Here is a 24,859-nt window from a genome sequence, read left to right as displayed (position 1 = left end):
CTATCCCTGACCATTTGCCAATTAAAACACTCTTTAGATAGGTTGCTGACTGCTTTTAGAGCAAAGGGAATTCCTGCTACAAAGTGAGGGATTCTACTTCAATCTGATTACCAAAGAACAAAGTTGGAAAAATTTTCTGTAAGGAGTTAAATAGTAAATACTTCAGGATTTTCAAGTCACATATGGTCTGTGTCATATCCATACATTTCTTCCTCTTTTTTTAAACAACCTTTAAAAATGTAAGAAATATGCTTATTAGCACATGGGCCACAAAGACAGACCACAGGCTAGATTTGGCTCCCTGGTCAGAGTTTGCTGAGTCTTTTTCTAGAAACACATACCAATTTTTATCCTTGATTAATTGACTCTTTCAGTCTTTGAAGGACACTTCCAAACCTTAAGGGTTTTCATCAGACCCCCACACATCTCTTCACTATAAAAGACTTGCTCACTATTAAAGGACTATCAGATTTAAACTCCCTGGATGTTCTGACCCATCTTACCCCCTTAAACAAGCCATTTACACTGTTCTCTCTAATCTCAGGGATGATATGTTCTTTCCCCTAGGAAGACCCATCTCCACACCTGTTTCTTGACTCCATCCCCATCTACCTTCTCTGGTATTTGCTCCATCTATTATCTTCCTTCTCTGTCCTGAATCTGCAAGTTCTTTATTTTGGTTTCCTCTGATCATCCTAAAACCCATTACACATTTACACAGAGACACACCTATTCTCTGTAATCGCCTCTCCTGTCTCTGTTACACACACCCCCACACACACACACGCACATGCATGTGTACATGCACAAAACTAAAGAAAAACCAAACCAAAATGACTCAAAATCCTAACATCCTTTACCTTCCTCCACTAATTATGTTCTCTTTCAGACCTTTCCTTTTCTCATCAAAACTTTTCAAAGTATCATACTCCTTGTCTCTCTTTCTTACTGTCTATTCACTCTTCCAACCCCTACCTACTAGCCTCTGCTCCCATTATCCTCTTGAAACTGTTCTCTACACACATCCTGATCATGTAATCAAATGGAACCTTTTCTACTACAAAAAGATACCTATTTTATTTCACTTTATCAAGCCAATACCTGTTTATCACCAAAAAAATAGAAAGCATAAGGGGAAAAAGGAAAACAAGCCTCCATTCATAGACAAATAATGATAACAGCTGGTTGTGAACTCTTTCAAATAATTTTGTGCACATATATAGTCATGCATATAAATACTGTAGGTCTATATAGGCATACATACAAGACAAAATGAAATATACACACTTTTGTTACCTGCTTTTTACTTAGAGCATATCTTAAATATATTTTCATATACTATTTTCTATATCATTTTTAATGGCTATACAGTGTACCATTGTGTGAATGTACCATGATTTCTTTATCCATTTCTCTAATAAAAGATCCTTAATTTCCAACATTTCACTATTATGAATCCCACAGCAGTAAACAATGGAAGTGGAGCTTGGAGATAGCTGCACACACAGTGGAATATGTTTCCATCTTCTTTTTATAAACTTATCTGCCACTTCAGACACGTCAGTTTTCTGAAATATTTTCCCTCTTCGATTTTTATGAAAATTCTACCTTGGTTTTCATCCCACCCTTTTCAGTCTCCTCAGCTAGATCACTTGTCTACCTGTATCTCAAATGCTGATGGTGTGTGTGTGTGTGTGTGTGTGTGTGTGTGTGTGTGTGTGTGTGTGTGTGTTGTCTCTCCCTATGTACTGAAGATTCCCACATCTATAACCCTAACCCAATTTCTCCAAATAGGCGACTTTTATATGTATGTACTTGACTGCTGGGACCAGAGAAGAGCTGTCCAAACCACTTGGATGTGCCAACAGTATCTGAAACTGGTGTGAAACAATACTCCTCCTTTACCCCAAAACCCTTTTAATTTTTATTTGAGGTAGAGAGAGCACCCAGTCACCTTGATTATAAAAAAAAATAAATAAAACAAACACATCCTTTTCTCTTTATGTGCACCCTTCCTTCATATAAACCAAGGACTAAGCCCCATTCTCTGTTTTCTATCCCATGGCTTTTTTAGGCTCTCTTCATCTCGTCTTTGCCTTGAGGCATGGACTATAATCATTGTGCCAGAGTGATTATTCAAAAACACGGGATGATGACCTGCTTAGAAGATCCCTGTAGCACAGAAGCCCCCACCCCTGGCTCCCCTGACACCTAGACTTCCTTCTTCATAGCCTTTCTTACTCACTTCATCCTTTATGCATCAACAGTATAAAATTTTCCTCTTACACACATGCTTCTCTCTCTGCCAGGTACCTCCCTCTCCCCATGACACATCTTCATTCTCCTTTTACCTTAGCTTTATCTTTTCATCCTTCTAGACTCCATTCAGATATAGTTTCCATCAGGTTGGCCCTAAACCCCCTTGTCAGAGTTTCTTCTACACTCCCATAGCCCCTCCTAAGGCACCTTATATAAGGCTTTGAAATCCTGCTTTTCACACTTACCCCTCCTACTAAAAGGTAAACTTGAGGTCTGGGTGCACATGTTAACCATCTTTTAATGTATGAAGACTAGATAAATCTATGGGGCAATGAATGGATAGACAGCTCCACATTATCTGCTTCCATTCTCATTCACAGGCTGTCATCCTCTAACTCCTCAGGCTGTTTGTCAGACAAGAATTTCTTGGTATGTTCACAATTGACGAACTAAAAAAGTCATTTGTTATTTTTTCTTGGCTGAGTCCAGATTGCTATTATCAGTCACAAAGCATAAATATCTGTCTTCTGTCCTCTCAACAGCTGGGCTCTTTTCCTTGGAAAAGTTCCAGCCAGTGTTTCTCATGAACTGCAATCTGTAGACCGACATCTGATGGACTAAAGATACTAATCCTATCACTGCCTCGTTTCAGAGAAAACTGCCAAAAGCAGCAAAAGCCTTAGGCTCGGAAAATGCTGGAAGCACTGCTACCCTAGAAACAGAACTCTGCTAAGGAAAAGATTCTGTTGACCAATGTCATATAATATGGAACTGCTACTCTGTTGCTTTTAGTTTGTTATTTACTTAATCACTTACCTATTTATTTTTAAGCATAACTCCTTCAATAGATAAGCCACAGTCAAAGCTAAAGATCTCAGCAAACAAATCAAATCTACAAATACCAAAGCCATGTCATCTGATATCAAAGGCCCACACGTAGAGAAGTAGGAAGTAGCTCAGCAGTGAAGAAAGAATAAGGGAGGTGTCTCAGAAAAGAGGGATCAGGAAGAAATGGAATCACAGCTGGCACTCACTCAGCAAATCATAGCTGAGTTACGTGCTACATGCTGAGGAAGGCCAGGTGCAGAGTGGCCCTGGCACCAGGAAGGAGATGAGTGAAAAGCAGGTAACAGCAAGGTAATGTGTTCAGAGAAAAAACAGAAGCACAAAAAGGGGGCACCAAATCCAGTCCAGAGAAGGACAGCAACAGGAAATCATTTTCAAAGAACTGGCATTTGAGCTGAGGCTAAAAGGAGGAATAGGAGTAACTTGGTAGAAACAGAAGCCCTGGAGAGAAGTGACGGTGACATTTCAGGGAACAGGGACAGCATAAGCAAATATGTGAAATGGAAGAACTTCAGTAAGTGTGAAAAACTCCCATGTTGCTAGTGCATAAATGGCTAGTCATGAGAGATGACACTGAGACAGGATTAAGGGTCAAATCATGTAGCACCTTCTATGAGGTTTTAAGGAGACACTGAATATTTGCAAGAAGTGTCAGGTTTTCGCTTTAGATCCATCATAATGATCACAGTGAGGTACTGGAGGAACTAAGAAACAAGAACATGGGCAAGACTAGTTATTCATTCCTCAAGCCATTTTCATGTTCCTCCCGAGCACACAAGCTAGATTACATTTCCCAGCCTTATTTACACCTAGTTGTGCAATGTGGTCAGGTGTAATGCACTATTACTTTTACCTCTAGGCATTAGAAACCTCCCCCTTCAGCAGGACCATTGGAGGTCATGTACTGAAGATGGCAGAATAACAGGATGGAAGTAGTCTGCACCTCTACCACACATCATCAGGCTACCTCCTGAGTAAGAAAACACTTATATTGTATGAAGCCACAGAGATTTTGGCCATGAGACTCCCCTACATAAGGTTATTGCAATCCAGCCAGCCACTAGCTCAGTAAGGGCAGGGACTGCATCTGTTTTTCTTTGTCCCAGGACAGGAATGAAATGGAACAAAACATAACATGTCAAATGGATAAACCAATGATGTGGTTGGTGATGTTGAGTGTGAACAAGGGGGTACTAACAGGGGTGAAGAGAACCAAACCCAAGACAGAGAGAAAATGAACAAAAATGAACAAAAATGAACAAAATTTGGTAACTGGTTAGTTATGAACAGCAAGGAAGAGAAAGGAGTCTATAAGGGTTCCGGTTTGGGTGAACTGGTAAGCGATGGTGCCATCACCTGAAGAAAAGTATGCAGAAAAAAAGTCATATTTGAAGAGAGATGTATGATCTACTTCGATATACTGAGTTTTGCATGGCAGTGGGATATCCAAGTGGAGATACGCTTCAAACATTTTGTATAAAGTGTAAATGTCTGGATGGTCAATATACTCACCTGACTTAGCTGTGTAGGGGTGATAGTTAAAACTATGAGGGAGGATGACAATGGAAACAGAGAGCATTTGAAAGAACAAAGAATGACTTGTGGGAATAGTATTTAAAGTGGTCAGGAAGAAAGAAGAGCCCGGAATGAAGCCTATAAGAAATGGTATGAAGGGCATCTCAGAGGATCAAATAAATAAGGGCCAGGTCCCAGAAAGTAGAAGATGAGCATCTGAAGAAAGACAGAATAATCAATGGTGTTAAAACTATCAGAGCAATTTTGTAAGATGAGGATTTGAAAAGTGTTCATTCAGTTTGACAATGTGGATTCAACTGGTGACCACAGTGAGAAAAGTTTCAATAGAATGATAGGTACAATCACATAGCCACACTGAAGGGAGAAAGGAAGATGAACAAGTGGAAATAATAAGTGTTCATTATTTCTTTTGAAATTTTCTTTTTTAAAGATTTTATTTATTTGACAGAGAGAGACAACAGCGAGAGAGGGAACATAAGCAGGGGGAGGGGGAGAGGGAAAAGCAGGCTTCCCGCTGAGCAGGGAGCTCGATGCGGGGCTCGATCCCAGGACCCTGGGATCATGACCTGAGCCAAAGGCAGACGCTTAACTGACTGAGCCACCCAGGCGCCCCAATTTCTTTTGAAAATTTGTATGAAAGAAGAATAAATCTGATACTTTTATGAGGTAACTCAAATTCAAGAGAAGAGTTTTCATGTGTGTTTGTTTTTAACATTAATAAGAGCTGTGGTATCCAATATGGTAGCCACTCATCATGTGGCTATTGAACATTTGAAATGTGGCTAGCTCAAATTGAGATGTGATGTAAATTAAAATTCACATCTGATTTTGAAGACTCAGTATGAAAAAAAGTCCCAATAATAATTTTATATGGAGTACAAGTTAAACTGGTAACTTGGATATAGTGGGTTAAATAAAATTTTATTAAAATTCACTTCACAGGCTTCTTTTGCTTTTTTGTAATGTGCCTGTTTGAAAATATAAAATCACACATGTGGCTCACATTACATTTCTGTTGGGCCATGCTTAGCTGAAGCATGTTACAGGCTATTAAGATAAACAATAGTATTATCTGAGCTGCAGAAACTATAAGATAGTTAATATATGTGGTAGGCAGAATTCTAAGATGGTCCCCAAGGTACACATCTGTGTAATCCTTTCTCTTTGAGTCTGCATGATGGGACCATCAAATATGAAAGGATATCACTCTCCTGACTTGGTTACTAACTGGTTTACTGAGTAAATCAGAGAGAGATTATCCTGGATGGCCCTGACCTAGTCAGGTGAGCCTTTGAGCCTTTCAAAAGAAGGCCAAGCTTCAGAGAGATGCTCCCCAGTGGACTCAAAGAAGTAGTACTGAACTACCATTACGAGAAGATCACAAGGCAAGAACCTGAGAATGGCCTCTAGTTTTTAAGAGCAATCCCCGGCCAATAGCCAATGAGGAAACAGGGATCTTAGTGTTACAAGAGCAAGGACTACATTTGGCCAATGACCTGAATGAGCATGGAAAGAGACCCTGAAGCCTCAGGTGAGATCACAGTATGAACCAGCATCTTAATTTCAGCTTGCCTAGACCCAGAGTAGAGGATTCAGCTAACCCACACCTGTACCCCTGAGCTGCAGAAACTATAAGATAGTTAATTTATATTTTTTAAAGTCACAAGTTTGTGGTAATTTGTTACACGGTAATAGAAATATAATATCTAACATTTAATTAGCAATTATTATATACCAGGCACCTTATGAAGCACTTTAGATATACACCATCTCATTTCATCTTCACAAAAACCCTAAGAAATAGGTGCCATTATTACTGCAGTTTTGCAAAAAAGGTAACTGGAGACACAGAGAGGTTAAGAAATTTTCCTAAGGTCACAAAACTAATATTAGGGGGACTGGAATTAAAAAGATTTCCACATACAGAAAAGACAAAGTAATTAGTGGAATCAGATCTCAGAGGACTGGGCAGGAACTGGGATCAATATCATGAGTGGAAAGGTTGGCCTTAAACAAGAGAAACACCTTCTCTCTTGATAATGGAAGGAGAAGGGCAGGACAGATGTGGATGCACTTACATATGCAGATGGGTAGAGAGGAACAAGTTCTACACATTCTACAGTTAAGTTTTTCTATAAAGTTGAAGGCAAGCTAATTGGTAACACAGTGAGGCAGGGAATAAATAGGGGTGTGTAGATTATAGTGTGGGTTTTTCATAGTTGCAGGAAGAGTGCAGAAAAGGAGGAGCTGACCAAGATAAGTAACAGTGTTGAAAACCAAGAATTTGTAGGGTCGTGTTTAGCTGGGTCCTGCCATTTTTCTCTGGAGCTCTCAGCCTTACTGGTGAAGAAGAGCTGAAGATGGCAGCACTTATTCAAAGATGGGCATTTCACAAGGAGACACAACAGAAGGCTGAAAACAATAAGGAACGAGGATATTGGTAAAAGTGGCCCACAGTTCAGTCTGGGCAGGGGAAGAGAGAGATCAGAAGTGAGAGAAAAAGATGAAAAAGAATGAAAGGAGAATACACCGGAGATACTCCAATATACTGAAAGTCACAATGCAGGAAGAACAGAGTGAGGATAACAAAGAGCTAGAAAGAATGCAAGCAGGTTGGGTGCTGCCTGTGTGGCTCAGTCAGCTAAGCTGCCTTCGGTTCAAGTCATGATCCCAGGGTCCTGGGATGGAGGCTCACGTCCAGCTCCCTGCTCAGCGGGGAGTCTGCTTTTCCCTCCCCCTCTGCCCCTCCTCCCAACTTATGTGCTCTTCTCTCTCTCTCTCTCTCAAATAAATAAAATCTTAAAAAAAAAAAAAGAATGCAAGCTGGTTGAACCACAATCTGTAAGCCATGAATACAATTTTATTTTGGAATATAGATTCTAGACCATCAAAATAAAGACCTGTGGAAACTGGAGAGATTCTTGATGGTAATTGGGGATAAATTACTTCATTTCAATGAAGAGGAAACTTGAGGAAGGAGGTCAAATGGTATACTCACAACTAGAAGCAAGTGAGTGGCAGCACAGGACCCATGACATTTCCCACAGTAGCCCCTGCAGCTATTCTAAATGATATACATTATGGTCTCAAAAAAGGATAGAACTAAGACAGCATAGAGTATATAATATTATATATTAAAAAACACTTTAAAAATGTGTACCTAACAATGACTGATTTTACAGTTTAATTACAACCTCAGACACATGCACATGAGTGTGTGTATGTGAGTATAGTTAAATAAGATGTTATTCAACAGAGAAGGATTCAGAATAACATAATAAATGTCTAATACAAGTGTGCTACTCTTTCTTTCATTCTCTGGAAAAGTTTCCTAAAATTATTAATTATATATTCATATGTCCTTATTCCCACAAGGCATTCTAGGGAGAAATATTATTTATTTTGATGGACACTAAACCATTCCAAAGCAATAATTACTGATAGTGCTGTCTCATACTTCTACTGAAGCACAAATCCCTGGAGATACTTTGCTAGGTTTTAGAACATGTCTTTGATCCATGTAGAGAGTAAGCATAGAAAATGTAGGTAGAAGAGAAATACCAAGACCTCTTAACAAATCTGTCCCTTTTAGATTGTGGTTTCTTGAAAAAGCTCTTAAATAAATTTAACCTGACAAATTTAGCATATTCAAAGCCAAGAAAAATCAGTATGAATTAATTTTGGAATATGTATTTTATTCTCTTTTATATCAATATCCAAAGATAAATGCTTATATCTATATTCACATTTATATCCATATCTACATATACATATATCCATATTCATATCCATATGCATATCTGAATATTAGATAAAAAGAAATATGACCAGTCATGAACAAAGGTGAATAGACCTTGTTACTCTGGGGGTGGTTATAAGTCCATTTCTCCTTCTCTCCATTAAAGAAGAATTACAATGAATAAAGGAATGAGAGAAACAGAAACCATCTTTTAGAAAACCCTAGTAACAATTGTTTTAGGCAAGATTTACCAATGGATGCTAAGATTACTGGGTAAAAGTGTGAAAAAGAAACATGATATTTTCAGTCTTCAAGTATCTCTCCTAAGATATTTATTAACTAAAAAAAGGAAAAGTATTAACGGTGGTGAAACCTGACAGACACCACCTTAACCAACAGATTGATGTTAACATCACCAGTAATAAGATGATGGGCCCTAATATAATGCACTGAGAAGGATACGGCCCTAAGGCCCTTCAATCACAGCCACTAGAAGAGATACATTATTTGGGGATGTGAAGGTCTTTTATCTTCCCAATTTCCCTATTCAGTAACAGTTTTTCTTACTACTTGAAAGTCAGATGGAAACAAACACTTGAAGGAAAGGGCATGAATCCAGGCTCCTGGAATGAGAAAGTCATGTTTGAAGAATGTTCGGAAATGCTGCAAAGGGAGGGATCCAGGCACCAAAAATCCACCATGCCTACCACATCATGACTATGCCGCATTACTAGCCACTGCAAGTTTTTCTAGCACATCTACCTTTTAAGAGAATCACAGCATGAAAGTGTCATAGCTCCTGACTGACTTTAAGATAAAACATCACACTGAAAGGTTTGTAAAAATCCAGGAAAAAGAAGCATGGTACAGTTGTTACTAAAACAAAAATCCTGTTTGCAAATTGGAGAGAATATCTAGTCTTTCCTGTTATTATTTGAATCCTGTCGAGAAAGAGAGAGAGAGAGAGAGAGAGAGAGAGGGAGAGAGAGAATTTAAGTCTGGATAGGCTGACAGCTGAAGAACTGAGATAATTCTATCATTTTGAAGGATATAAATAATTTTTTGCTGTCAATCTCAGGTAAATAACAAAATACTTCCAAAATATGTCACATCTTTTGGACAATACAACAAAGATAAAGCAAAGTCCAACCTTGCGAGAGAGAATTCTATCAAAAAGTATGAAAATTAAGAGATCACTAAAAACTTTGAAATTTTCCTATCAACAGCTATGGCCCTGGAAAGAGAGGTCCACAATAACAAGACACTGAATATTCCCTTCGACCATACCTTGAAGGAAAAGTCCATTTCCAATGTCTTGCTAGTAAATAAAACAATGCATAATAGAGATTAGAGATAAAGGTCAGATTAGAGAAAGAGTTACCAACTTGAAGCTATTATAAGATCAAACAAGAACTAATGACATCCTGCTTCAGGACAACAAAAGAACTGAGTTTGTGATTATAGTTAAACAGTGGGCAGCTAGACTGCTAAATAAACATCAGTAAATGGTAAAGCTGCATTTCTACTAATTTACCCTGGCCATCTCAGGCAAAATGATAACTTGGTAGTTAGTCACATATTGGGCCTAAGACAAAAAGTTAGTATTAAACCTCAGATAGCGAAAATCACAGAAACTCAAGTCATTCCAAGAAAGCAGCATTTTGTTCCAAGAGACTCAAAAAAACTTAAAGGGAAAAAAAGCAATCCCTCCCTATGTGAAGACCTGCTCCCTTATTCCCACATAAACCCCACCACTACTGCCACAAAAAAAATTGAGCCCCCTCAAAACCATCAAGGGCAGCCAAAAGCAACTCTCCATCATATACACAGAACTGAATGTTACACCTTATTTCTGGTCAAGCTACTGACTCATCTGATAGCCTCCTCCAAAGGCCTTGACTTTGTCCAAGAATAATATCCCATATTTGCATCTCTTCTACTCTCCCAACCAAGGATTGCCCTCTGGCCATTTTTGTTTCTCCAGACTTCCTTCAAGAATTAAATGAGCCCGTGTTACAGCCCCTAACTAACTTCTGATCATAGGAATCAGTTGCTAGGTCCCACCTATAAAGCCACACCTAGGTTTTCTTGGGACAGACCATCACTTGAACCTTGACATTTCTGCTACACATTTTGGCAAATACATAAGTGAAAGGCAATCAAACTCCTTTATTAAAAAGTTTTAGGTACAGGCCAAATACTTTCTTACCAGCTAACAATGGTATAACAAGTCTCTGTTAGGCAATTATCATATTTTTTAAAGAACAAAAATTGACTAATATTCTATTTGAAGATCTGTGTAATAATTGGGCATATTCTTCAATCATCTTTCTTTCAACTCATGCTTTTAGATAAATTGAGAGGCTATAAGGAGCCACAGGCTCTTCTCAAAGGGATAAGATTTATACATATTAATATAAACCTTTGACATTTAATAGGATAAGACTTATTTCATGAACATAATATAGTAATAAGCTGCACTCATTTTATCATTATTTCTTCCAAAAGTAAATCTAGCCAAAAGTAGGGCCTTCTTGAATCCCAACCAGAAGATGTCTACTAATGGCAAAATTATAAGATCCTATGCACCAGGAAAAAGTCTCTTCAACAAATGGTGCTGGGAAAACTGGACAGCTACATGCAGAAGAATGAAAGTGGACCACTTTTTTACACCATACACAAAAATAAACTCAAAATGGATTAAGACTTAAATATGAAACCTGAAACCATAAAAATCCTAGAAGAGAGCACAGGCAGTAACTTCTGTGACATCAGCTGTAGCAACTTTTTCTAGATAGGTCCCCTGAGGCAAGGGAAGCAAAAGCAAAAATAAACTATTGGGACTACACTAAAATTAAAAGCTTCTGCACAGCAAAGGAAACAATCAAAACTAAAAGGCAACCTACAGAATGGGAGAAGGCATTTGCAAATGACTTATCTGACAAAAGGTTAGTAATCAAAATCTACAAAGAACTTATAGGACTCAGTCCCCTAAAAACAAATAATCCAATTAAAAATGGGCAGAAGAGAGAAACAGGTATTTCTCCTAAGAAGACATCCAGATGGCCAAACAGACACATGGAAAGGTGCTCAACATCACTCATCATCAGGAAAGTGCAAGTCAAAACTACAATGAAATATCACCTCATGCCTGTCAGAATGGCTAACATCAAAAACACAAGAAACAAGTGTCAGCGAGGGTGTGCAGAAAAAGGAACCCTTGTGCACTGTTGGTGGGAATGCAAACTGGTTCAGCCACTGTGGAAAACAATATGGAGGTTCTTCAAAAAATTAAAAATAGAATTGCAATATGATCCAGCAATCCCACTACTGAGTATTTACCCAAAGAATATGAAAACACTTATTCAAAAAGATACATACATCCCTATGTTTATTGCAGCATTATTTGCCACAGCCAAATTATAGAAGTAGCCCAAGTATCCACTGGTAGATGAATGGATAAAGAAGATGTGGTGTATACATACAATGGAATATTATTCAGTCATAAAAAAGAATGAAATCTTGCCATTTGCAACAACATGGATGGAATTAAAGAGTATAAGGCTAAGTGAAATGAGTAAGTCAGACAAAGACAAATACCAAATGATTTCATTCATATGTAGAATTTAAGAAACAAATGAACAAAGGGATAAAAGAGAGAGGCAAACCAAGAAACAGACTCTTTATTACAGAGAACAAGATGACAGTTACCACAGGGAGGTGGTAGGTAAAATAGGTGATGGGGATTAAAAAATACACGTATCATGATGAGCACTGAGTAATGTATAAAACTGTTGAATCACTATATTGTACACCTGAAACTAATATAATACTATATGTTAACTATACTGGAATTAAAATTAAAAACTTAATTGAAAAATTATATGATCCTATCATAAGGCAAATTAACTTGTGACATGGGTTCACCACACAAAAGTTCTAGTGAGTTATGCATTAAGAGTTATGAAAAAACTCAATCTCTTTCTATATATAAAATTATAATATAATAAAATGTAAGGTGTAAATATATATAATTATAGTATAATACAATATGCAAATACACATATATTATATATACATATGATACCTCATTATTTCTCCCAAAATATACAAAGGGGCAATTTTTTTTTCAGTTCCCTATGCTGTGCCTTTTAATCCCATGACTTATTCATTCCATAACTGGAAGCCTATATTTTCCACTCCCCTTCACCCAATGTGTTCATCCCCCCCAAGGCAATTTTATCTCTGATACATCATGAAACTAGTAAAACTGTGCTATCTAAAGAAACATATAGATCTTAAAATATAATCCACTAGAACGTGCTAGTATCTTATTCTATTTAAGAATTTTTAATATTTCATGACAGCAAAAGAAAATTTTAGTGAGGTCATGGCATTAATGTGCTTCTAAAGGTATCTAATTTTAAAATAGAGAGTTACTTCAGAATCAGAAATAGATAGCAATACTCTGAACTCACTACTAAAACCATAAGGTATATAAGTATGTCTAAATATATAGAATGCATTTATCAAATATTTGATTGTCTACTCTCATGACAGTAATATTTAAAAGTTTTTACTTGAAATATATCATTTTAAACTTTCATACCTACCAGAAAAAGGAGACAGAATCATGTCTTCCTTCTCTGGAGATGAGAGGACCAAGGTTCATTGGAAGTTTAATGATTTACTTGAGGTTATTAATAAGTGGCAGAGCAAAACCTATAACCTTGGCCTTGGATTACAGAATCATTGTTTTTACAAAAAAAGTATGTTGCTAGGTTCTGAAAGGATTTTAAGAAGAATCTGCCCCAGTTGCTACCCTTAGAAGTTTAGAGACATCAGTGGCATCAGGGAAATACAAATCAAAACCACAATGAGATACCACCTCACAACAGTCAGAATGGCTAAAATTAACAAGTCAGGAAATGATAGATGTTGGTGAGGATGCAGAGAAAGGGGAACCCAATGATAGATGTTGGCGAGGATGCAGAGAAAGGGGAACCCTCCTACACTGTTGGTGGGAATGCAAACTGGGGCAGCCGCTCTGGAAAACAGTATGGAGGTTTCTCAAAAAGTTAAAAATAGAACTACCCTATGACCCCTCAATTGTATTATTAGATATTTATCCAAAAGGATACAAAAATAGTGATCCCAAGGGGCACATGCACCCCAATGTTTACAGCAGCAATGTCCACGACAGCCAAAGTATGGAAAGAGCCCAGATGTCCACTGACAGATGAATGGATAAACACAGTGTGGTGTAAACACACACACACACACACACACACACACACACACACACACACACAGGACTATTACTCAGCCATAAAAAAGAATTAAATCTTGCCACTTGTAAAGAAATGGATGGAACTAGAGGATATTATGCTAAGTGAAATAAGTCAATCAGAGAAAGAAAAATACCATATGACTTCACTCATATGTGGAATTTAAGAAACAAAACAGATGAACATGGGGAAGGGAAAGAAAAATAAAATACGATAAAAACAGAGAGGGGGGGAAACCACAAGAGACTTTTAACTGTAAGAAACAAACTGAGAGGCGCGTGGGTGACTCAGTCAGTTAAGCGTCTGCCTTCGGCTCAGGTCATGATCCCAGGGTCCTAGGATTGAGTCCCACATCGGGCTCCCTGCTCAACAGGTCATCTGCTTCTCCCTCTGCCTCTGCCCCTCCCCCTGCTCATGCTTTTGCTCTCTCTCTTTCTGTCAAATAAATAAATAAATAAATCTTTTTTTTTTAAAAAAAAGAAACAAACAGGTTTGTTGGAGGGGAGGTGGGTGGGGGGATAGGGTAACTGGGAGATGGGCATTAAGGAGGGCACTTGATGTAATGAGCGCTGGGTGTTAAATGCAACTGATGAATCACTGAACTCTACCACTGAAACTAATAATAATACATGATATATAACTAAATGAATTTAAATAAAGAATTTTTTTAAAAAGTTTAGAGACATCAAAAACTCATGGAGGCAACAGGTGTCTTTACTATTTAGGATGACAAAACCATCAGGTTCAAAAGAGAAGAATGAGTAAGATACCATTATATGTGTGCAGCTGACCTGGGTGACAGAGACCTTGTAGAAAGACTGGAGTCAAATAGCAAGGGCAAGGGACAGGGTGGGGCAGGGGTGGTGTCTACAATTCCTCCTACTCTCTATACCTGTCTTCCCAGGAACGTGTGGAAAAGGCAAGATCAATCCTCATTTCCAATCTCATACACACTCTTACAGCCTCTCACGTAATTATAATGAGGATGTTGGAAATGGGTTACTGGCAATAGTAATAAATGTTTCTACTTTAATATTGGTTAGGAATTTCAATTATAATCAAGTAAATGAACTTACTTCGAGAAAGATTCTCAAGGGCTTTTCCCAGCTTCTTGCTCTCTTGAAGGATGTGGTTCAATTCATCAAAATCACGGCTTTCTGGTTTAATTCGCCAGTTCCACTTAGGATGATCTACTGACTTTGGCACTATGTTTTAAAAAAAATGATTACTTCATAAGCATGCTACATAATGATAAAAATTTACTATTCATCATTATGTGAAAGATTGTATCAAGATCAATGTACAGAATAAAAATGTTTGTTTTGGAAATAGTTTTCTTATGAGCAAACAGAGGGAAGTTATGAAGCTGGGTTTTAAGAAATGTTTTAACTGAACTAGTAAAGGGAAGTGTGACTGTTTATAGAAAAAAGAGAGTTCAGGCACTGATTTACAATTAATGATTTCTATAACTTAGGGGAAAACATACAAGCAAATTATATTTTATATCATCTTCTAGCAGCTTAAAAATTACCAATTTCTTCATCAGCAATTAGTATATATTTTTAAGACATTTTGCTATCTTCTGATAAAACAGAAGACAGAACACACCTACCTTCACTTCCCCCAAATTCCTACTAAAATTATATTAAATATTTTTTGGGTCAAATAGTTAGTCGAACAAGAAGAGAAGACATTATTAGGCAAGAAATAGCAAATCTTTTTTTTTTTTTGAAGATGCAGTATAAATTAAGGAGTGGTAACTGTATCTAGCAAAGTAGAGAATACTGAAATCTAGTCTCTGAGGAGAGAGAGATGCCCCAAAAGGTGGACATTTCATAACATTTCAACACTCAAGCATCAGTCAAGGAGGACAAATGTCAAAATAATAAGGATATTAAAAAACCCATTTCTCAGACTGGAATGATCCATTAAATGTCCAAAACAATGCAAACCATATTATCACAAAATTTTACAACAGTGGCAAAAAAGAAAAGATCCTAAAAGCTTTCAGGGACAGAAACAGCAATCAAGTTCTTGTCAGACTTTTTAATAGCCATACTTGCCCCAGAAGACACAGGGGAAATTCCTTCAAAATTCCAACTGAAAATTAGTTCTAACTTAGAATTTTATTCCCAACTAAGGAACCAATCAAGTTACTTATAAGGATTCAAACATTTATCTTGCAATCATTCTTGTTCAGAAAGCTTGTAATGGAGATACTCCACCAAAATGAATAAATAAACCTAAAAGCGGAAAGACTTGGGATTCAGGAGACAGATGGTCCTCCACAAGAAGAAGGAAAAGAGAATCCTCAGGATCGCAGTGAAGGATGGTCTCAGAAGACAGTTGAGAAAAAGGCTAGAAACCAAGAAGCCAAGATTAGAGCAAGAAGACAAAGGGCTACAGAAGAGAGGTCTATAATTTTTTTAATGAAATGAAATATAAAATAAAATAAGATCAAAGTTAGAATTACTTGATGTATTTGATCATATTGAGTGTTCAATACTTTAAGGAAAGGTTTAGTGAAACAGTGAGGGGTACACAGAAAACAAAGCAAATAGAAAAACAAGACAATTATTAGTTCTAGAAACAAATTAATAGTTGGACATCTATGGCTCTACTGTGAAATTATGGCTAATTAATGCAGTCATAACAACGTTGTGGGATATATATTCAACATTTGAAATACTTGTATGATTGTATTGTGAGAACAAAATGGGCCTGAGGTATGAAATCACAAGGTCTTAGAAGGAGGTCAAGAGATGATGCCTCAAATTTAAAATGTAAAAGGGAACTATGTAAATAACTTGTATGTTTGGACATGTAAACTTGTGTACCAAAAGGAACATCTAAAAGAATTAAAAGTGACTCCACATTAGAAGCCTATAATACTACTTTAGTTCTCAAACCATATATTTTTTGTTTTGATTAAAATAAAATAATTTTTAAATATTTATATGGTAATGCTATAGCAAAGGCGAGCTCAGACTACTGAAATATTTTTTCTGTCACCTTTTAAAAAAGTAATAGGAAATATTTACTATAATAAAAATATGCTGATTCTCTGACCCCACAATCTTATGTCTGGTAAATTATCATAAAGAAATGAGAACCATATAATTATGTAGATATGTACAAAGTTGTTTATTTTATCAGAAATTGCAAGATATTCATTTATTTCAGTTAACAGTTTATGGAGGCAAAACTCTGTAATCAATCCAACTGTTCTTCCACAGGATAATAAATAAATTATGGCACATTCACAGCATGCTACAGTATGTACTTATTAAGTAGTGTAACTTAGATCTAAGTTTAGCATGGAGATATATCCACAGCACATTCTAAAATAATAAAAACAAATTGCTCAAGCATGTGTATAGTCTAAAGCCATTTTATAAAGCGAATCAACTCACACATATTTTATATGCTAGTTTGTACAAAGAAAAGGATGTAAAAAGATGAAAACTATTTCAAAGGATGTGAAAATTATAAACTATTTCTGAGGAGTAGAATTTGAGGGGGCTAAAAGAAGAGAGAAGGATTAAGAATTTAAATTTTGTTAATTTTTTTAATATAAATCTCCTTTGATTCCCCTCTAAAAGATTTAATTTGCTTTTATGTACTTTATTAAATGCAGGGCTAGTTTTGCTTTGAATGTGATACAAGGCTGCAACTGAACGTGACAGGCAAGGAACCTGCTCCAGGCAGCTTACGTTCTTAAAAGAATATACTCCAGAAGGTCTAAATCAATTAAACATGCTTGAGAATATGAGTGAGTAGATATATATAAATAAAGCTCAATGTTACTGCTGAAATGAACACAACATTCATTAGGATCAATAGTCAGAAATATCAGATAAAAAGTTTGACTCCAATTCTTACCTTTTGTTCATTTTGTTAGTAACACATACTTACATATATTAAGTAACATTTGAATGACAAAGTTCCTTACATGATTTGGATTCTGGTGATGGTGGAGAAATGTTAGACACAGCAAGGTCACTTTTTGACTTTTTAGGCTTCTTTGCATTTAATTGCCAAGGCTTATCATAACTTCTGAAATCCCTTCTTGTTCCTTTATGTTCTGTTAAGACAAACAAACAATATATATATAAACTCAACAATAAGTGATTTCAAGATTGACCAAAAACTAAATCCATGAAGTCATTAGATATGCCTGGCAAAAGCTATAGGTCACACATCAAAAATAATGCAAATATTCAAAAGTATTTCTTACTTAATTTCCCATGTAAATTTTAGTTTTGGATTTGATATGATTCAATTTGTATATTAATATGATTAAGATCATTTTAAACTGTGAAAGGCTTCTGGAAAGACTCGTTAAGGCATAGATTACCATTACTTAAAATAACATTCTTTAAATGGGTATTATGGAATAAAGCACTGTATTCTAATGTAAATGAAAACAACTGGGGCTCCTGGGCGGCTCAGTCCATCAGGGAATCGACTCTTGATTTCAGCTCAGGTCATGATCTCATGGGTGGTGGGACTGGGCCAGTGCTGGGCTCTGCGCTCAGCGGGGAGTCTGCTTAAAGATTCTCTGCCTCTGTCCCTCCCCCCACTCTCTCTCTCTCAATTTCTCTAAGGTAACTAGATAAATCTTTAAAATAAAAATAAAAATAAATAAAAACAACTAAACATTTTGTAAATTTTACTCATCTGATTTTACCTTATCCATTATTCACTAAGACACATTAAACCACTGACGGTCATCTACATTCCTTCCCTAGGATCACTCATTTTTTCCACTTCTCTATCCAAGAAAAAGGGTAATTCAACCAACTTTGTTGAAAATTATAGCTCCCCTTCAAATGTGGTCAAAGTCATACTAATTCCCAAATTAAATGATCTTTCCAAGAGTTCACCCCTCTTGACATCTTTGCCAAGCATTTCATATTTTTAGACAGGCCTATGTTTGTGGAATAATTTCTTCTCTTATCCTCAGGGCCCTACATTCTCCTCATCTCCATATCACCTATTTGACTCTTCCTTCTCTGTCTCATTCACTGCTTCCTCATCTTCCTCTTTCATCTATGTGACATTCCTTAGAGTTTCCTTCTGCCTTCCTGTTTAAATTTATAAGTTGTTGAATCATTCTAGCTTTATGAATGACTTATCAATCTTTCTCTAGCCACCCACTTGTAAATACCAAATAGACATCATGAAACATTATATGGATCCCTCAAATTTATATTTGAAGGTTGTGCAAAACTAGCTGTTACCTAATTGTACTACCTCCAACACGCCATTCAATACCAAAAGAGGCATAAATATTCTAAAACTCTAGGAATAGAAATATCAGTCTGTGGTCTGCCAGAATGCAGGACATATTTCCACAGATAGGAATAAGACAAAAGATAGGCAAATCAGAAAAGGACTGGAAGATTTCTAGGCATCCATGATACTTGCCCCTATATCAAAGTCATGTTTCTGTTCTTCTATGAGAATCTGTCTTTCCACATCCATCCTAGGACCATAATATCTTCTAATGCAACATGGCTAAAGGAACAAAGAATCCTGATCATAAAACAGAGCATTTCATGATGCAAAGAAAAAGACTAGAAAGAACAAGGGAGGAATAGCATACTGGATTTTGTGGCTTTTTAACTTTTCCACTCTAGGTAAGGAGAAAAATCCACATTAATTTAAATAATCTAGCAATGATACTGTTCTTATTTAGTTGGTTGAAAACAAGATGAGACAAAGTTACTCATGAACATAGGAGAGATCCATAGGATTCAACTGATAATGGAATTTTAGTAGCAGTCATGATTTCTTCTGTCTCTCTAGAATTCTTGAAAGGGATCCAAATTGTCCTGAGCTACACGTTGAGGGGACAAAGAGTCCACCTATAATATTAACTGACAAACGTAAAACTAGATAGACTACTCCTCATTTAAATTTGAATAAATGGAAAAAATATCATTCTAAAAAAATTTCAATATGAAAAGCAAGAACACAGCATTCAAGATACAAAGAAAATTCATAGTTTTAGAGAAGATTTACTCTGAAAAACCTTTAAATTTTAGAATGTGGCTAATTGCCTTCTTAAAAAAAATAAAGAAAATGGATTCTATGAAACAAAAAGAAATGTGAAAGGAGGTAAGTTAACCAACTAACCTACAATAAAATATAACTGCAGACAGAAATGAATAAAGAAGATAAGGAAATATTGACAATAAACCAAAATGCAATACCAACATTTAAATTTGTTTTCAAAGACAGAGAGAGAAAACTGATACTGCAGAAAATTGAATCAGTGACACAGAGAGCACACTTGACAAATCTCCCCAGAAGTTAGTCAATAAAGAAAGGCAAATATAATGTGAAATGAAATGAGAGGAATGAAGAACAGCAAGGCAAAGTCAATTTACACATAGCTGATTTTCCCGAAGAAGAAATTGAAAACAAATATAATAGAAGCAATAACTAAGTACACAAGAGGAAAACAGTTTTAGGCTGAAGACCTGGATTTGCTGATTGAAAAGATTCACTGAATATAAGAAAAAAATTTAAAGAAGAAAGATAATCATCGGGATATATTCCCAGTAAAACTCGTCAATATCAGAAAGAAAAAACAAATCCTGTAAGTATTTAAGAAAAATAATTAGATATCTAAAAAGACATAAAAATAAGGAAGGCTTCAGGTTTCTGCACAGTAATATTAAATGACAGACTTTTAGATGATGCTGTGTCCTGAGTTGCTAGATACATTTGACGGGAATAAGAAGACAACTTAAGATATTTTCAAAAGATATTACACCAAAACACTTTGAATACTGAGATAATTTCTAGCTAATCAGAACATGCACCAGAAAAAACAACTAAAAATTGCAGTCAAGGTGTAAACTGGCATTATTTACTATCACACAAATTATAACTTCATCACTTATATTCATATCCAAGAATTATCCTATGCTTTCCTTCTCCCTCCTGTCATACTCTTTCTCTCTAAAATTTTGCCCCTTCACCTTCTGGGACATACATTCCACAGTAAACAAACACTCTTCTATCCTCAAGATAGAAGAGTGTTTGTTTTAAGAAACCTTTCTTGTTTCATGTTTTAAGAGACCTTTCATGTTTTAAGAGACCTCACTCTTCCCACAAGAGCGCTCCCTCCTCTGCAGCTTCCTGGGACGGAGGGTTCATTCCCCTACGTGGTACTGGCCACAGGCTGGGTTTTCCTGGCCCAACACCGTTAAGCTGGAAGTCCCTCCACTCTGGTGGTAAATGCTGCCTGTCTACACTACTCACTGCTCCTCACTGTTGCCATCACTGCTCCTTATTACTCCACAGCCCAACTCAAGACATCGGCACAGTCTCCCTTGACTTTTCAACAACTTGAATGCAACTCTGGTTTCATCTTCTTAATAGTCAGACTAATCATGCATTAAGTCTCATTCTTCCTTGTCCTCCCTAACTCTGAAAAGCTTCACTTCCCTGATAATTAAAATACCCCACAACTAAGGCTACCAACAGGACCTTCTCATCATCTGGACTCACTCCACCTCAGAAGTCTTGATCTCAAATATCACAATTTCCTTCCTTCTAATCTCTCTCATATTTTCACTGCACCTACCCCTGCATCAGCCTTCTAAAGGTCTTTATCTTCAGCTCTCTGATTTGCTTTTTTGTCTAATTCTTTTCCTATCCTTGCTCGCTACCCTCTCATACCAGACTAGGTGCTTTGATCAACTTGAATAAAATTCCTCACATATGTCCTCGACTGCTTCGCAAAACTGTTCTTCCACCCTCTACCCTTGCCATGCCGCAACCACAGTTCTCACTCAGTCCCTCAAACTGTTGGCTCTGCTCCCTTCCCACTGCTTCCGGGCACTGTTAGAGAAAATCACAACTGTCTCACGGTTTCTAAGAGTCATTCATGTCTTCAACTTCAGAGAGGACCAAGAACTGCCTCACAGTCTTTTTTTTTTTTTTTCCTTTTGCCAACTATTTTCTCCTTTTCCTTGGTGACTTTTCACAATTGGCATCACTACAATCTCCCCTCTTCAATTCCCAATCCTCTTGTTCTCAGCAAACGACCACAATTCTTAATAAAAAGACAAAATTTCAGGCATCAGATATAATCTCACACTTGCTTTGCCCCAGTCCATCTCCCACTCTAATGGCAAATTTTACAACTTCTTCCATTCTTTCACTCTCATAACTTTAACGATTATATGTATGATACTAAATGCCACTCTGTGACTCCTGCCTTGACCCAGCCCCAGAGTTTTAGACTCATATCTAACTGCCTGCTGGAATTATTTATTATGATGCCTCACAAAAACTCAGTCATCAATAGGAAGTAGACTTATTATTGTCCTCTGTTCCCATCTTGCTTTGTTAAATAAGCATTTATGCCATTACCCAAGTCAGTAAATTGGAAGTTATAATAATCTCCTCCCCTCCTTCACCCTCTCCAAGTAGTAAGTCATTAGTACTTGTGCTACTCAGAATTCTAAGATGATCCCCATGATCTCTGCCCCTGACATTATGTCTTATATAATTCCCCTCCCCTTAAGTGTAGTAGATAGGACCTTTGACTTGCTTCAAACCAACAGAAGATGGTAAAGGTGATGGGATGTCAATGCTATGATTGTTATTTTATATATGCTAAGTGGACTTGAATGACAGAAATTCCCTTGCTGATTTTAAAGAAGTAAGCTGCCATGATATAAAAGAGCCATGTGGCGAGGAACTGTGGATTGCATCTAGGAGTTGACAGCAACCCCAGGCTAAAATCCAGCATGAAAACAGGAACCTCAGTCATACAGCTGCAAGGAAATTAATGCTGCTAACAATCTGAATGAGTTTGGAAGCAGGTTCTTTCTTATTCCAGCCTCCAGATGAGACTGCAACCCAGCTGATACCTTGATTTTCAAGCTTATGAGATTAGACAGGGGATCTAGTTGTGGTAGGTACAGACTTCTGGCCCACGGAAAGTATGAGATACTAAATATGTGATGATTAAAAGTACAGAGTTTAACATACTACTATCTCTCCAGATAATATAATTTATAAACACGGGCTCATATGAGCTTCACTAGGCTCACCGATTTCATATGGTCTGCCTTTACATGATGGGTGCCATCTTTGTACCTACAAACCAGAGTTCATGCCTATATACCCATGCTATTTAGAATCTAAACCCAAGAAAGTGAGGCCAGGAAAATGCAAGAGTTCCCTTTTATATGCCAAAATCCTAGTTTCCTGTATAATGCAGATATCTTCTATATGGATAACTGCCAGCAGAGAGCTCTACATTCTTTCAGAGGATACTCTATTCCCTACCCACTTTAGTATGGCTTTGAGACATGGTCTCAAGAAGGTACCAATATGAGAATATAGCCAAAGAAGACCAAAATCCTTTCAGGGGATTTCATAAAGCATGAAGAGGATAAGAAAAGTGAAGACGTCAGGAATGCATTTGGAGTCCTGTCAGTCAGATTCCCATGGGAATTAGGCAAGGAGTTGGCTATTGACATAACAGGCATAGGAGATTTGGTTTTAGAAGTAAATGACAAACCAACAAACCACTATGTAGAATAAAAAAGCTGTCAGACACACAAACCATAAGCAAAGATCAAAGTCAGGTCTACCCAATTATCTTAACCGGTGCTTATTTGGGAGATAAGGCTATTGCAGACTTGGTAAGGTTTGTTCCCCAATGTCCAGAGTAAATGAATCTTCCTGAAGTTAAACTTACTACATAAGATAAAAATAGGCACCACAGGAAATAGAAAATAATCATCAGTTTGGGCAAAGTGAAAGGTAACTTTTTTAAAATCTTTTTTTACCTTTCTATAGGTAAGCTATAATTTAATTCAAAGTCTTCACGAAAAGAAAAGAAGCAAGTTTAGAATAATTAGTTTGAATTCACACAGAATGAAATCTTTTTCTGCAAATCTGAATCTTCTATTAAAATTGAACACAGATTCTCATATTTTGAAGCATAATACATAGCATAATATATAACCATATATTCAAATTCAAGAATATTTTATGACAATTTTTTTTTCTTTTTTGGAATATAATTCACATATAGTGTTATATTAATTTCAGGTGTACAATATAATGATTCAACAATTCTATACATTACTAGTGGTCATCAAGCTAAATATACCCTTGATCTCTTTTATTTATATCACCTCTATTCCCCCAACTCCCCCCACCTCCCTTCTGGCAACCAACAGTGTGTTCTCTGTTTTTAAGAGTCTTTTTTGTTTGTCTCCTTTTTTAATTGTTCATTAGTTTTTTCTCTTAAATTCCACACGAGTGAAATTTTAGCATATGAGTGAAGTTGCAAATGAATACATGAAACCCTTGGTAACCATCTACATTTATCTTATTATAATCAAAAAGACCTTTGTACATTTTTACATTAAATATATAAAAATCAACTGTAAAATATACTTTTGCACTTACCTGACGTTTCACTTTCTGCCCAGAGAGCTGCAGATCCAGATAAAGTTCTTTGAAGTTGTCCGCGGTTTCCTTGTTTAGACTGAAGATGGTCAATGAGAAATGGGATTGGCTGGTCAGGTGTTTCAGTTATTAATTTGGTCATTAATTCCTGAAGGCAGAATAGAGCAAACATTTATACCTAATAATAATAGTGAACACTTACATAGCACTTATGCCAGGCACTGCTCTAACTGCTTTACATACAGCAAATGATTTAATCCTAATAATAATCTTTTAAGGCAGGTACAAGTTAGTGTCCTCTTTGTGAGAAAAGTAAGGTGCAGAAACGTAAACTATGTTATACAGCTAACACATGCAAAGCCAAAATATATTTACTTATATTTATTTTTATTATTCTACTTGGCCAAAGAAATACTAGAACTTTGATCTAAATTCTTTTAAAAACTATAGCCCAAGAATTTTAAACTTCAAATTACTATCTTGAGAAATGCCATTACAAACTAAACTTTTGGTAAACCTTGGTTTACCAATGTTATTTTCCTTCTTAACCATTTATATATATATCCCCAAATGAAGAAAATTTTGTTGGAATGAAACAAGTAACAAGCCACAGACTCACAGAAACCAAAAAGTGTCTTAAACTAGTCTCCAAACAATACAGAATTTACTTTTTCCAAAAGCCCTGATGGGTATTCATTCTTTTTTTTTTTTTTTTTAATGAGTTAAGCAATGAAGATTTCTC

The 24,859-nt window shown here is 36.5% G+C and overlaps 1 protein-coding gene across 1 annotated transcript in view; it reads right to left on the bottom strand.

Annotated features, from left to right (window-relative positions):
- Positions 1–24,859, bottom strand: part of C4H8orf34 (chromosome 4 C8orf34 homolog) — a 376,094-nt gene that overhangs the window by 265,654 nt on the left and 85,581 nt on the right. The window contains 3 exon segments of the mRNA XM_027577874.1: positions 14,745–14,873; positions 17,621–17,752; positions 24,118–24,265. Of these exon segments, the coding sequence (XP_027433675.1) occupies positions 14,745–14,873; positions 17,621–17,752; positions 24,118–24,265 (409 nt within the window).

This window comes from Zalophus californianus, chromosome 4 (genome assembly GCF_009762305.2).
Source record: "Zalophus californianus isolate mZalCal1 chromosome 4, mZalCal1.pri.v2, whole genome shotgun sequence".
Lineage (NCBI taxonomy): Eukaryota > Metazoa > Chordata > Mammalia > Carnivora > Otariidae > Zalophus > Zalophus californianus.
Note: the sequence above shows the minus strand (reverse complement) of the source record. Positions and strands in the feature narration are given on the sequence as shown.